Source organism: Callorhinchus milii, unplaced genomic scaffold (assembly GCF_018977255.1).
Source record: "Callorhinchus milii isolate IMCB2004 unplaced genomic scaffold, IMCB_Cmil_1.0 Scaffold4, whole genome shotgun sequence".
Lineage (NCBI taxonomy): Eukaryota > Metazoa > Chordata > Chondrichthyes > Chimaeriformes > Callorhinchidae > Callorhinchus > Callorhinchus milii.
This window is the reverse complement of record NW_024704745.1, coordinates 485,289-499,968: the sequence shown is the minus strand read 5'-3', so window position 1 is coordinate 499,968 and position 14,680 is coordinate 485,289. Positions and strand designations below refer to the sequence as shown.

The window sequence follows — 14,680 nt, the reverse complement described above, 5'->3', positions numbered from 1 at the left end:
CCACTTGAGTGAAGTATTAGAGGGCAGTTGACATTCATGAAAAAAACCTTGGTGTGAGAGCTGAGGGAGTGGAGTATAAATATAAATTTATTATTATTTTCATTTGCTTTTGGAGGGAATATTATCCCCAGAAAATAGATCTATCAATCAACTAACAACCAGGTTCCGATTTACTGCTAGGTAAACAGAGAGGCGTGTGTGCGGAGTAAGGAAAATTGCCAATGGTTTTGCCTGGAAATCGTACCCAGGTTCGCTCGCTTGCGGGGCAATGCCCGATACTACAGGACTCAACGTGTAACATATTAGTTAGACACTGGCTTCGCGTGCACAGTGTGGGGAGGGATTTTTTGAGCATTTTGAGGAGTGAGCTCGACCTATATTACTGATTTAGTCAGAATAAGTTATCAATCTGAGCAAGTGTTGCTGCTTCATTTTGGCCGATGAACTGTTTCTGCCACACTGGTATTTTAATGCAGAACAAAAAGTCCCAACTTCCCATTGTCAAATGATCTGTTTTTTGCCCCTCCCCCTCCCCCTCCCAACCCCCAACGAGTATTTCAGAAACCGTTTGGTTTTGCTGAACGGATATTCGACTGAATCTATTTACGTTGGTTTCACTGAAATTCTATAATAATAATCCTCGCATTTGACATAATACCTTATCAAGTTGTTGAAACGTCTTGAAGTGCTTTTCAGGATATACTGTAAAATGAAATTGACTGTATATTTTATGGCCAAACGTAGCGGCCAATTACGCACAGCAGAGTTCCACAAACAGTTGTGGATTTATTGTTTTTATTTATTTTGAAGGGATTTTTACCCCGGAAAGCAATCCGCCAAGCGACTAATAACCATGTTCCTACTTACTGTGCTCCAAGTTCATGTTTATTTCTAGGCAAACAGTGGAGTAAGGAAACTGGCCTATGGTTTTGCACTGCCCAGGAATCAAACTCAGGTCCTTTCACTTGCGAGGTGAGTGCTCTGACTACTGCACTACAGGACTCCAAAATCTCCCCATAAAACATAACTGAATCATAGTGACTGGAAACGCTGCTGATTTTGAGGAAACTCAGTGAATAGATTTTTATTGATGGGGTGGAGAGGGGAATTTCTGGCAATCCCATGATCTGCTGTGGTCAAATGTAAATTCCATCATAATGCCTGCCATAATTATTTCGCAATTGAATAATGCTTATTATCTTGAAACATCTCTCATCGGTGATGGAGTCTGACCTTGAGCCAGAGGGAGAAGGGGGTGGGGAGGTGAACACAATCAAAAAGGAAGGTCTTTATAAGGGGTTTGAAAGTGGGGATTTACAGTAAATTCTGTGAAGCGCTTTGAGGCGTGCTTCCAACGTGAAAGACACTGTATCAAATATAAATAGTATTATTATTTATTTACCGTTTCTGAACCTGCACTTGATGTTATTCATCATGTTATTTTTATACAAGGTAAAGTAACATTCTCTGTCTGCTGATTGTCTCCCATCAGTTTGCCAATTATTGAGGTCAGACCAATGGGTCTGGAGTTGCCAGGTATGATTTGAATATAGGAACCATATTTGCTTGCTTCCATTCTGCTGCACCCTCATCGGTGGTGTCTGACACCTTTGTGATATCTATCTGTGCTCCAATCATCTCCACCTGGCTCGGAGTCGTACTGCACCACTGTCAAGTGCTCTGGGACGCTGCCATGCGTGAGGGGCGCTGTATAAATGTAAGTTGTTGCTGTTGTTAGGCATCCTGGAGTACAGTTAATCTGTCCTGGTGTTAATTTGCTTGGCTTTCAGCACCTTGACTCATCCAATGTAAGGAAGGAAGTCTACATTTGTCCCGACATAGACAAATTTACTTGACTTGACACCACATTACTTTCAAAAAAAGGTTTTATTAACGTTTGAGCAGACAAATCAGCTACACAGTGTCCCTTATACAGATATACTATTATTATTATTATTAGATACTAGACAACAGACAGAATCACAATCATAGTTACCCGATTCGACTCTGGGCAACAGCAACAGCTTCTGGAACTCCCACAATCCACTCCCACTGGAGAAAGCCCTCCTTCCTTACGGGCCTCACTACTACTCCTCCTTTCACTTTTAATGGACGCTTTCTTCTTGGAGTAAATTCCCTCACCCCGTGTACATATCCGTAGATACAGCAGCATCGATATCGATTTCACTGGGCAGTGTGCTGACGCTCTGCACAACTCCAACTCTTTCAAAGTTTTTTGTCACTCAATCCACGACTGTTTGTGGGACGCTGCTGGGCCCAATTGACTGCTGCGTTTCACCCACAAAATATACAGTCAATCAATTCACTTCATAGTAAACTGCTGTTGTGCTTCAGTTGAGAATGGAACAATTTGGGTCAAAATCGGGGGGGTGGGGGAGGTGGGGGGGAGTAAAATCGCGAAGAGAAGCCCACCCCACGTAATATGCTTCTAAATGTCTTTCTGCATCAGAGTGCCCACAGGTTGGAATGTTGCACTTCTGGTAACTCAGCAGAAGTTACTATTTGCTCCTTCCCTCTTAGCCCCTCCAGCTCGCTCCACACTTTACACTTTTACGTCCTGCCTTAAAATCCACCCACCTCTTTGACCGTGCCTACGGTCACCTCTCCCCTTCCACCGTCCCCATTGCAATGAAACCAGCTGAAGATTCATACCACAGAATATAAAAGTATTACAGAGATACAGACCGGCGGGGGGGGGGAGAGATAAATATGTCATGTAATCCAAAACTGGGCTGATATTAATGGTTATTAATGATATTAATGGTTGCATATTCAGCCTGCATTGCCCGTAAATGTTAGTTAAATTAACAAAAGTCAATCCATTTCAAGCGTCTGTTCCGTTTGGGCAGGAGGTACTATTGTTGACTCGGTTGAGCATTTGTGCCAGAAGGCTTTGCTTATTTCCAATGTATAATGTGGTGTAGGGAGGGGAAGCGAGTTCTGCAGCTCGACAATATGTTTTGAGCCCTCAAACCTGTAAATTGTGCAAAAGTACAATAACAACACCCCAAGGCTGGTTTGGATAAAGAAGACCGATCCGCCCCACAGGTCACCAGTTGGACCGCCCTGACGTAAGGGATTCCAAGATACACAATGGCTTGTTAACTTGTTACCACATCCCAATGCACATGTTCTATTCATCCCGATTGCACCAAACTGCACCACAATTGCTAACCGCAGTCCCACGGTACAGAGCTCCAGTGCACCAAAACCTCATTCCATTCCAACAAGTCCAAACATTATGCAACATCAATTAGATAATTATTTGGGGAGGACAAGTTTGCAGGGCTATGGGGAGAGAGTGGGGAAGTGGAGTTGATTTGGAAGCTCTTTTCAAAGAGCCGGCACAGACACGACGGGCCGAATGGCCTCCTTCTGTGCTGTATAATTCTATGAACGTGCAGAGTGGGAATACAACATACCAATTGTGTCCCATTGCATTTGAGTTCCACATGCACAAAATGTCAGTGTAAAAGTTCAAATGCTTTCAATAACCAGCGGAAGGAAATTCTGTCAATTCTGCATCGTTGACACACCTGACAATGAATTCGGTAAGACTATATTTAGTCCTAAGAACAAAATGTGTTGCATCAGATGCATAACTACTGATGTAACCAGACCCAGCTATAAATTGATCACAATAGAAACTACCTGGTAATCCAAACATACGGTTAGTTCTGACTCGAGGTAACGTTTACAGAAAAGAACACATTAAATCACTTGCAAACTAGTATCTGTAATTCAGAAAATTCTACCAAACAGTTCAGGTTCCTACAACAACAAAGTTGACTTAATCTTAACAACTACACTCAGCTTGTTGTTTTATTTGTGTGCGCGTAAAATGAAAAATGAAGGAGAAATTTGGCTAACTATTTCTCTGTAATACAAAGAAAGTCAGTAATAATAATAATCCTTGCATTTGGAGTCCTGTAGCTCAGTGGTTAGAGCACTCGCTTTGCAAGCGAGAGACCTGAGTTCAATTCCAGGCAGAGGGCGAAACCTTGGGCAAGTTTCCTTACTCCACACGGAGCCTAATAATAATCCCTCCAAAAACAATAACAAATTGGTCATTTTCAATCTACGACTGTTTGTGGGACATTGCTGTGCGCAATTAGCTGTCGCGTTCGCCCACAAATATACAGTCAATTCACTTTACAGTATATTCTGTGAAGCGCTTTGGGACGTTGAGAAGACGTGAAAAACGCTATATCAAATGTAAGGATTATTATTATTATTTGAGAAAGTGCCTGATCACATTTTTGAGACGTCGCAAAGTGCTTTACAGATTATACTGTACAGTGAATCAACTGTATATTTTGTGGATGAAAAGCGCCAGCCAATTGCGCACAGCAGCGTCCCACACACAGTCATAGATTGAGTGACCAAATTATTATGCTTTTTTAAAAAGGGATTATCACCCCCCGAAAAGCGATCTGCCAATCGACTAACAACCAGGTTCCTATTGACACTGTTAAGTAAACAGAGGTGTGTGGAGTGAGGAAAGTTGCCCAACGTTTCACCCTGCGCGTGAATTGAACCCAAGTCTCTCACTTGCGAGACGAGTGCTCTAACCACTGAACTACAGGACTCAAAAGTCAAAAGACTTCACAAACGCTTTGGCCGCGCGTTCAACAAGTCCCCGTATTTCACACAAATAAACATTTTGAAATATTTAAAAATTGAAGATTAGTCCAATGGTTTTGCATTCCTGCTATTTTGGACTATGAACAACCATTAACTTTTCTGGCCAATACAAGCGGTGAAAAAAACACAGTAACCAGTTGCTTTTCTTTGATGTACTTACAGCCCTATACGTGTACAACAAAAAGCAGTCAGGTTAAGAGAGGAACGTAAAGCGAATTCATCAAATTCCATTTCCTCCCATTGTTTCTATCTCTTGATTATATTCTCATGGATCTGTGAATTTTTCTGGAAAGAGGTGTCCGTACCACTGGAGAAATGTCCAGAATCTACGCTGGACTGATTGCTGTCCAGATCCTCCTCTGTATTCCCTTCAGGTTGGGTATCAGCTGTGTTTGAAAATGATTTGTGATCTAGCTTTGTGACTATGAGCACTGTGGTTATTTCTGATCGAGATACAATTGAGAGTTTGTCCCAGTGATCTTCGTGCAATTCTTCCTTGTCCAGTGCTGCAAATATGGACTGTTGAGATGGCTCAGTCAAGTACTGCAAAATATAAAATACCTGCGTCAGTAAAACAAGGATGAACTCATTCAAATGCTTCCTGTGTGGAATCCTGTAGCGTATTGGTTAGAGTAAGCGAGAGGACCCGGGTTTGATTCCTGGGTGGGGTGGAACATTTGTCGAGTTCCCTCTGTTTACTTAGCTATAAGCAGGAACCCGGTTGTTAGTCGATTGGTGGATCACTTCTCTAGGAGTAATAATCCCTTTAAAAATAAATAAATAAAAAATAGGGTGGATAGATGTTTGTTAGGTCAGGGTATCTAGCGTTACGGGGCAAAGGTGGGTATTTGGGTATCAGCCATCATCGAATAGAATGGCGGAATAGGCTCAAGGGGCAGAATGGCCTCCTCCTGTTCCTATGTTCCTAATAATTTAGTCGCTCAATCCATGAATGTTTGTGAGGTGCTGTTGGGTGCAATTGGCTGCCACGTTTCACCCCAAAAATACAAAATTTTGTGGACAAAACACTGCAGGCAATTGTGTACAGGAGTGTCCCACCATCAGTCGTGGATTGAAGTGCCCAAATTATTATTTCTTTTTTGTTGAGGCGATTATTAACGCTGGAAAAGCAATCCACCAATCAACTAACAACCGGGTTCCTACTTGCTGCTGGGTAAACAGAGGCGCGTGTGTGGAGTAAGGAAACTTGCCTAAGGTTTTGCCCTGCCCGGGAATCGAACCCGATTCCTCTCGCTTGTGAGGGCAAGCGCTCTAATCGCTGAGCTACAGGACTCCAAAGAAAGGTCTGAGGCAGTCAAGTGAACAAGAGCACACACGGGCACCTAATCTGGCGTTCTGTAGCTCGGGGGTCACCAGCAATTAACAGCAACAACCTGAACTGGTAAAGATAAATCACTTGTAATAAAAAATTGTTCATACTTCTCGTATGTGTGAAGGGAAACTGTAGGACGGATACATGATGCGTTTGATGGTCCTGTGCACGAAGAATAGAAAGGCAAAGCACCCCACAGTCACCAGCAGGACAGAAAACAACGAGACAAAAAGAAAGCTGGCCGCTTTCAGAGCTCTTGTTTTGGCTGCGTATATAAAAAAAAACACAAATTGTAATCACAAGGGGCCGAGAATACAAGAATTCAAAACACAAGATAATAATAATAATATTAATGATAATAATAATCCTCGCATTTGATATAGCGCCTTATCACGCCGTTGAGACAAAAACAACATTTGCAAAGCTCCTTTTACGTCAGGAGGATGTCCCAAGGCACTGGACAGTCAGGAATCCACACCCGATTTGTGGGCGAAACCCAATTGTGCAATGCACCGCCCCACAAACACTTGGACATTCAAGTGACCAATTTATTATTTTTCAGCCTCTCGAGCCTGTTCCACCATTCTATAAGATCATGGCTGATCTGTGCCTCAACTCCAAATGCCCACCTTTGTCCCGTATCCCTCGATACCCTGACCTAACAAACATCTTATTTGGGGCGCTTTGGGACGTCCTCCCGACATGAAAGGCGCTCTGTAAATGTAATTTTGTTGTTGTTATTGATATATTTTTCTTGAAGGTGATCCGCCAATCGACTAACAACCAGGTTCCTACTTGCTGCTGGGTAAACAGAGGCGTGTGTGTGGAGTAAGGAAACTTGCCTAAGATTTCGCCCCAAAATAAAATACAAGTAGATTTAACAGTCTTACCATTTGCAGAGGTCTGGTTACAAAGAATAGAACTGCTTTGCCCAAGGCGAAAAGGGTTTTTGATGTAAGATTGCACTCTCAAGCAGTAGGTAGTCCAAGGCTGGAGTTCTGATAGAACTGTTACTCCAGTAAAAGATTTATTATAAACCTGAAAAAAAAATATTTTTTAAATATAAAGAAGTATTTTGCATTTTATCATGTGTCGCAAGAAAAAATAAACAGAATTACAAATGTAATAATAATCCTTGCATTTAATGTGGCGCCTTATTAAGTTGTTGAGACGTCTCAAAGCGCTTCACAGTATATACTGTAAAGTGCAGTGACTGCATGTTTTTGTATCTAGGCGCCTACAAAGTTAATGCAATTATAATGCAGTGGTTTGTGTTCATAGAGACCAGACTCTCTGCGTTATAATGAGACACTCTTTAAAAATGGCCAACAGATGAATTGACTGCGCATTTTTTATTACCCCTGGAAAAGCAATCCGTCAAAAGACTAACAACTGGGTTCCTACTTACAGCTAGGTAAACAGAGCCGCTTTGCCTTGCCAGGAATCAAACCCAGGTCCTCTCATTTGTGAGGCAAGTGCTCTAACCAATACATTGTGTATTTGTGAGTGAAACACACTCGAGCTATCAACAGGGATACAGACTCAGATCTGCCTTCACATTGTGCACTCTGTGGTCAATATTGCTTCTTGCACAAAGTAAGTGATGTCAGTGCTTCTTGCAAATATAGCGGGTGTGCATAGGAAGGAATGTTGACATTTTTTCGTGTTTTGGTTAAAAGGGGCTGCTGAGATATTGGACGCAAACAACTGGATTACAAAGGGGTTATTTGCCCTATATATTTGCCTTATATAGTTATGAATGCAAACTGTGATGCGGATCATTCTATTTAAAGGGAACTTTTTTTTAAACAGTATTTGTTTGCCAAACATTCATCACATTTGGAGTCCTGTAGCGCAGCAATTAGAGCACTCGCCTCGCAAGCGAGAGGACGTGGGTTTGATTACCAGGCAGTCTGGGAACTTAGGAAGGTTTCCTTACTCCATACGACTTTGCAGGAAGTAGGAACCTGATTGGTAGATGATTGGCAGATCGCTTTTCTGGGAGGAATAAATGCTAAAATTTAATTTTAAAAAATAATAATTTGGTCACTCAATCCATGACTGTTTGTGGGATGCTGCTGTGCACAATTGGCTGCCGCGTTTTTCCCACAAAATATGCAGTCAATTCATTTTACAGTGTATCCTGTGAAGTGCTTTGAGACGTGATAAGGCACTGTATCAAATGTAAGGATTATTATTATTATTATTATAGGATACGAATGACATCAAAGCCCACGCAAGGCACATTTGCATTTTGCAAATGATGCATTACTCCCTCTCCAATGGCAATGGCAATATCCCTTTTTAAATGTACCTTGGTATCTTCTGTGTCTTTCCAATAAAATACCCAGTAAGCCAAATCAGGATACATCATTTGCATGGACGTTCCTTCTTCTGTCACAGGGTCGAAAACGCTGACTTGCAGTTGACCTAAGAGAGATTCCACCTGCACCATGGCTGGCCCAATCACGGCTGAACAACAAAGGAAATAAAAATAGGAAATCCAGTGTTAATAATAATTTGCATTTGATACAGAGCCTTATCACATCCTCGACACGTCTCAAAGTGCTTCACAGAATACAGTGTAAAGTGCGCGGAAACAAATTTAAATTATGTCACACAAAAATGTTATATGAATTCAAGTCACAGTTTTTAAACTTTGTCCTATTTATTTTTTTGACATAAATAACAAGCTCCTCTTCAGAGTTCTTGCATTCAATACCATTCTTGCATTTAATATAGCGCCTTGTTACCTCTTTCACAGGATTTAGTGTGCAGTTACTGTACATTTTGCAGCTGACATGCCGTTTTATACCTTTGGGATATGTCTGTTCTTGTCTGGTACTAATTTTCTTAAAACTAACAGATATTTGAAAATGTGAGCTTTTCAGGTTTACAGTTTGAGTCAGAGTGAGAGGACAACAACAACAAATTGCATTTACACAGCGCCTTTTATGACGGGAGCAAGTCCCGAGGCACTGGACTGTCAGGGATTTGGACCCGAGCTGGGGGGTTGGGTTCAGGTGGGATGGAGGGCAGGGAGGGTAGGCGTAGGAGGGTGTCAGTCGGGTGGTCAAAGAAGAGGGTCTTGAGACATCCCTTCAAGGAGGTAAGAAAGGGAGCGAGGCGAAGGGACTGTGGGATGGTGTTCAAAATGTTGGGGGCAGAGAGGCTGAAGGCTGGCAGGGGAACGAGGAGCAGGCCAGAGCCTGGTGAGCAGAGGGAGCCGACAGGCCAGTAAGGGGTTAGCAGATCACAGAGGTAGGAAGGAGCCAATCGACTACCAACTGGGTTCCTACTTACTGCTGGTAAACAGAGGCATGTGGAGTAAGGAAACTTGCCTAACATTTCGTCCTGCCCGGGAATCAAACCCAGGTCCTCTCGCTTGCGAGGCGAGCATTCTAACTGATACGCTACGAGACTCCACCATAACTCCTATCACGGTGACCTTGCTATAACAGGCTATAGGTTAATCGGCATTGTATGAGATTTGCTTACAGTCTCTATATGGAGAGAAAGCGTTTGCTTCAATCCATTCAGAAGTTTGGTTTCCACGTTCAGCTCTGACTCTTATGAAGTATGTCGCAATGAAGGCTAAATATTCTAACAAATTGCATTCTGTTTCGGTGATGTTTGTACAGTTCTCTGCCTCGGTCCAGTTTTGGTCATTACGTCTCTCGAATAGCCTGGAGAAAGAAATAAGACTGAGATAGGATACAAACCCAGCAAAGCCCAAACAATAGAACATAACTTTTTGCATTTGATGAAGCGCCTTATCACATCTTTGAGACGTCTCAAAGCGCTTTACGGAATATACTCTGAAGTGAATTGACTGTGTATTTGTAGGCGAACGCGGCAGCCAATTGCGCACAGCAATGTTCCACAAACAGTCGTGGATTGAGTGACCCAATTATTATTATTTATTTTGAAGGAATTATTGTCCCCGGAAAAGCGATCCGCCAATTGACTAACAACCAGGTTCCTACTGACTACTAGGTAAACAGAGGCGTGTGGAGTTAGGAAACAGTTTATCTTTATTTACTGTCAAAACCCCGCATAAGGAGACTCATGTGGAGTATAAGCACTGATGTGAACTGTGGACTGATGTGGTTAAGGTGAATGGCCTGTTTCCATGCTGTACAGTCTATATAAATCTATATTAATTTGCCTCTAAAGACAAAGTGCTCTTCATGAACCTCGCGCTGAGTAACGTAATGAAATCTAAAGGTTCGTGTTACACTTCCCCACCTCACTCCTTTCACTGCCCGCATGAAATTTCGTAAGAGATTTAACGTAACATTTTGAAGGAAGCCATGAATTTTTCATTTCACGACTGGGAAGAAATAATAATAATAACAATAACAACAATCCTTGCACATCACCTTATCATGTCGAGCCTTCTCAAAGTGCTTCACAGGATATATTGTGAAGTGAATTGACTGTATCTTGTGGGCAAAATTCCACCTGGCTCTAGATTTATTTTGTTCATTGAGCATTTCAGAGTCTAGAATTTGACACCTTAAGAAAAGAGGAATTTGCTAGGGGAAAGGAGACCAAAGTTCAACAATTTCGCCTTCCACCATCTAATTGCGTACAGCAGTGTCCCACAAATAGTCGTGGATTGTGGGACCAAATTATCATTATTATTTTTTTTGAAGGGATTATTACCCCCAGAAAGCATTCTGCCAATTGACTAACAGCCGGGTTCCTACTTAACGGCACAGACTGCGTGGGTCGAATGGCCAGTTTTCGTGCTGTACAATAAATCTATTTTAATCTTTAAGTCAAAGCACATTCTCTTACCCTTGGTACTGTACAGAGTAAGTCACACGTTCATCATGAAAAGGAATGGAATTCCACTTGAGAATATGTTTCAGGTTGACGGAATCGATGGTCACATTTCCTGGTGTAGGTAATTCTCCGAGCACTAGATACAAGAATAAATATGAAAAGTACAATAAAAATCCTTGCATTTGACACATAGTGCCTTATTATGTCGTCAAACCGTCTCAAAGAGGTTCACAGGATTTTACGGTAAAAGTGCAGTGGCTGTGTATTAGTGACAGCTGAATTGCACAAGGCAATATCCCAGCGATTTTATCTGGAGTTTTGTTGGCCAGGACACCCGAAGAGAGAAACTCCCTTCTCTTGTCGGATAGTGCCATGGAATCTTTAACGTCCACCTGAACAGGCAGACGGGGTCTCAGTTTAAGGTCTTATCCAAAGGACGACATCTCCAACAATGCAACACTTCCCCTGGTACCACATCGGAATGTCATCTTAGATAATTATAATCATAATAATAGTAATCGTTGCATTTGAGACGTTGAGACGTCGAGAAGCACTTCACAGAGTACACTGTAAAGTGAATTGCCTATATTTTGCGGACGAAACCCGGCAGCCAATTGCGCACAGCAGCGTCCCACACACAGGCCAGGATTGAGTGACCAAATGCTTTTTTTTAAAGGAATTATTACCCCTGGAAAAATGATCCGCCAATCATCTAATCATCTGGGTTCCTATTTACTGCTGGGTAAACAGAGGTGCATGGAGTAAGGACACTTGTCTAACGTTTCGCCCTGCCCGGGAATCGAACCCAGGTCCCCTCACTCGTGAGGCAAGTGCTTTAACCGATACGCTACAGGTCACCACAATAAGCTTCTGTGTAAATAAAAACGGAAAATCCCTTAACTTCTCGCTGTTTATTTAGAAAAAGATCCTAAACTGATGCCCTGTGGTTGGTTATCCTCTCCATTGATCAGTGCAAATATGTTCTCCTTTTCGGTTTCAACCAAAAAAAGGTTTGAGTTTTTTCCTTCACTCTTCACAATTTTGAAAACCCCCACAAGCTGGTTGTTGCCTCCTGACAGCCCCAGACAGATAACGACCCCGGATGATCAGAGCGAAGATTTTTTTTGAAGCAGGATGAGAGAGAACTGGCTCCAGCCTCCTGCTTGTCCCTCGTGACCGCCGTTCCACCATCAGTGGCTGAAAGCGCAGAAACTTTGGAACACTCTTCCTCTATCCCTCCTCCACCTTGCCCCCTCCTTCCCCCATCTTCAGGTCGCGCCTGAAGACCTTCCTCTTCGATCGTGGCACCCCCACCCCGTGCTCCGTCACTGTCAAGCGCTCTGGGACACTACCCCACATATAGGGCCCTACATAAATGCAAGTTGCTATTATTGTGACACATTACAGTAAGTGCAGAGAGTGTGGCAACCCTGGTTTTACAGTAAATGGCTGCGTTGCAAACTCCTCACGAGATTCAGTTCTTCTTTGACTTAATGCCCCTCCCGTCCCTCCCCCGACAGATTGTTGATCTGGTTTCACCCTGAATACCTCCTGTTTTTACGAATCACTGAGTGCTGCGAGAGCTGCTTCAGACCACCAAAAGTTCACAGTTATTTCCTGTCGGTTCAGAAAACAGTTATGGTTGCAAATCTGCTGTCACGGGGCTTGCAAGTGACAGGCACAGCAGGTACTTTACTGAGGCTGTCTGTGGTGGTGGGGGAAGGAGTGGGGCCTGCAAGATAAGCTGGAAGCACATTTTTATACTATCTTATTAATGATAATAATCCTTGCATTTTATACAGCGCCTTAATCACGTCTTCAAGACGTGTAATTTGTGGGCGAAATGCAGCAGTCGATTCTGCACAACAGTGTCCCACAAGCAGTCGTGGATTGAGTGACCAAATTTCATAGTTTACTTATTTTATTGTTTGAAGGGATTATTACCCCCGGAAAAGCGATCCGCCAATCGACTAACAACCAGGTTCCTACTTACTACTTATTTATTATTATTGAAAACAGAGGTGTGTGGAATAAAGAAACTTGCCCAACGTTTTGCCCTGGCCGGGAATCAAACCCAGATCCTTTCGCTTGCGAGGCGAGTGCTCTAATTTGATGAACCCTTTTGTCTTGTCAAGAGAAAATAAAGACACTCCTCAAAGAACCAGAGGCCGAGAATACACCCAGTGTACTTCTAAGAATTAATAGAAATCTTTAGGGCAATTAAATGATTAGTCATAAGGGAAATAAGAGGTACAGTACTGAGATAAAAATGCCACAATTCATAACAGATTTGATGTCACAATTAACAGTAGGTTGGTTAGGTTATCACTGATTGTTAGGATCACCCAAGTTGGGAAAAGTTCATAGAATCATAGAATCTTACAGCATAGAAGGAGGCCATTAGGCCCATTGTGAAAATGCTATTCAATTAGTCCCACTCCTCCAAACTTTCCCCATAGCCTTGCATTTTTTTTCTTGTCAAGTACTTAACTAATTCCCTTTTGCACGTTATTACTGAATCGCTTCCACCACCATTTCAGGTCTGCGTTCCAGAGCATAAAAACTCTCTGCTTAAAAACAATCTCCTCAGCTCCCCTCTGGTTCTTTTACCAATTATCTGTGTCCTCTGGTTACCGACGCACTCGCCAGAGGAAAGTTTTTCCCTATCTGCTCTATCAAACCCCCTCATTATCTTGAATGCCTCTATTAAATCCTCCCCTTAACCTTCTCTGCTCTAAGGAGAACAATCCCAGCTTCTCCTGCATCTCCACGTAACATTACTCCCTAATCCCTGGTACCATCCTAGTAAATAGTTCAGTAACCCTCTCAATCTCTGAGCCACTCAATTTACTTGTCAGACTGTGGAGGAAACTGCCCCGGCCCCTCCATTGATAGTTCATTGCACATGAGAACTGACATTTCACTAAACAACACATGACATTTACACGGCGCCTTTCACATGGGGAGGACGTCCCAAGGTCCTGGATGGTCAGGGATTTGTACCCGAGCTGGGGGTTGGGATCAGGAGGTGGTGGAGGGCGGGGACGGTTAGGGGTAGGAGGGTGGGCGAAGGCCGGTCTAAGAGAAGGGTCTTGAGATGGGCCTGGAAATGAGGTAAACACTCGTTTCACTTGTAGCTTTTGAGGGAAACGATTCCCGTTATTGACAACATCTCGGCTTTCTGCCTGAACTCCAGCGTTTGAGCTCCAGTCTGAAACATGTCGGCTTGGCTCATTTTTGGTGGCACTCTTGCCTCTAGATCACAATCACAATCTGGCTTTCAACCTCCACATTGGGGAGGACAAATTTGCAGGGCTAAGGGGAGAGTGGGGGAGTGGGAATGATTTGGGCAGCTTTTTCAAGAGCTGGCATGAACACGATGGGACGAATAGCCTCCTTCTGTGCTGTATAATTCTATGATAATTCTTCATTGAGACTTGAGATTCACGGACTAGGCTGACACTCAGAGCAGTGCTGTGAGTGTTGTGCATTGTCAGAGGTGCCATCCTTCAGATCAGACATTAACAAACCGAGGTCCTATCTGCCATGACACTATTCCTTCAGAGAAGAGAGCTTCTACCAGTGACCAGGCCGACAAAGTAAATTGGTGTTCTGTGTTTTTGTTGGGATGTTGCTACTGCGTAGAAATTGTTCACAAATTACACAATTTCTACACTTTTTCAGCAAGTTCCTATGAAGCACTTTGAGATGTTGTGGAGTCCTGTAGCTCAGTGCTTAGAGCACTCGCTGTGCAAGTGAGAGACCTGAGTTCAATTCCAGGCAGAGGGCGAAACCTTGGGCAAGTTTCCTTACTCCACACAGAGCCTAATAATAATCCCTCCAAAACAAAACAATAATAAATTGGTCATTTTCAATCTACGACTGTTTGTG

General features: G+C 42.9%; 1 protein-coding gene across 1 annotated transcript; it reads right to left on the bottom strand.

Moving 5' to 3' along the window:
* Positions 1–4,575: 4,575 nt before the first annotated feature.
* Positions 4,576–10,988, bottom strand: LOC103186761 (interferon alpha/beta receptor 1). The gene is made up of 6 exons (XM_007905974.1): positions 10,802–10,988; positions 9,497–9,684; positions 8,313–8,470; positions 6,889–7,036; positions 6,106–6,263; positions 4,576–5,208 (listed from the first exon to the last, which is right to left on the bottom strand). The coding sequence occupies exons 1-6, from the start codon at positions 10,978–10,980 to the stop codon at positions 4,912–4,914; spliced, it is 1,128 nt and encodes a 375-aa protein (XP_007904165.1). The 5' UTR covers positions 10,981–10,988; the 3' UTR covers positions 4,576–4,911.
* Between the last annotated feature and the right edge of the window lie 3,692 nt (positions 10,989–14,680).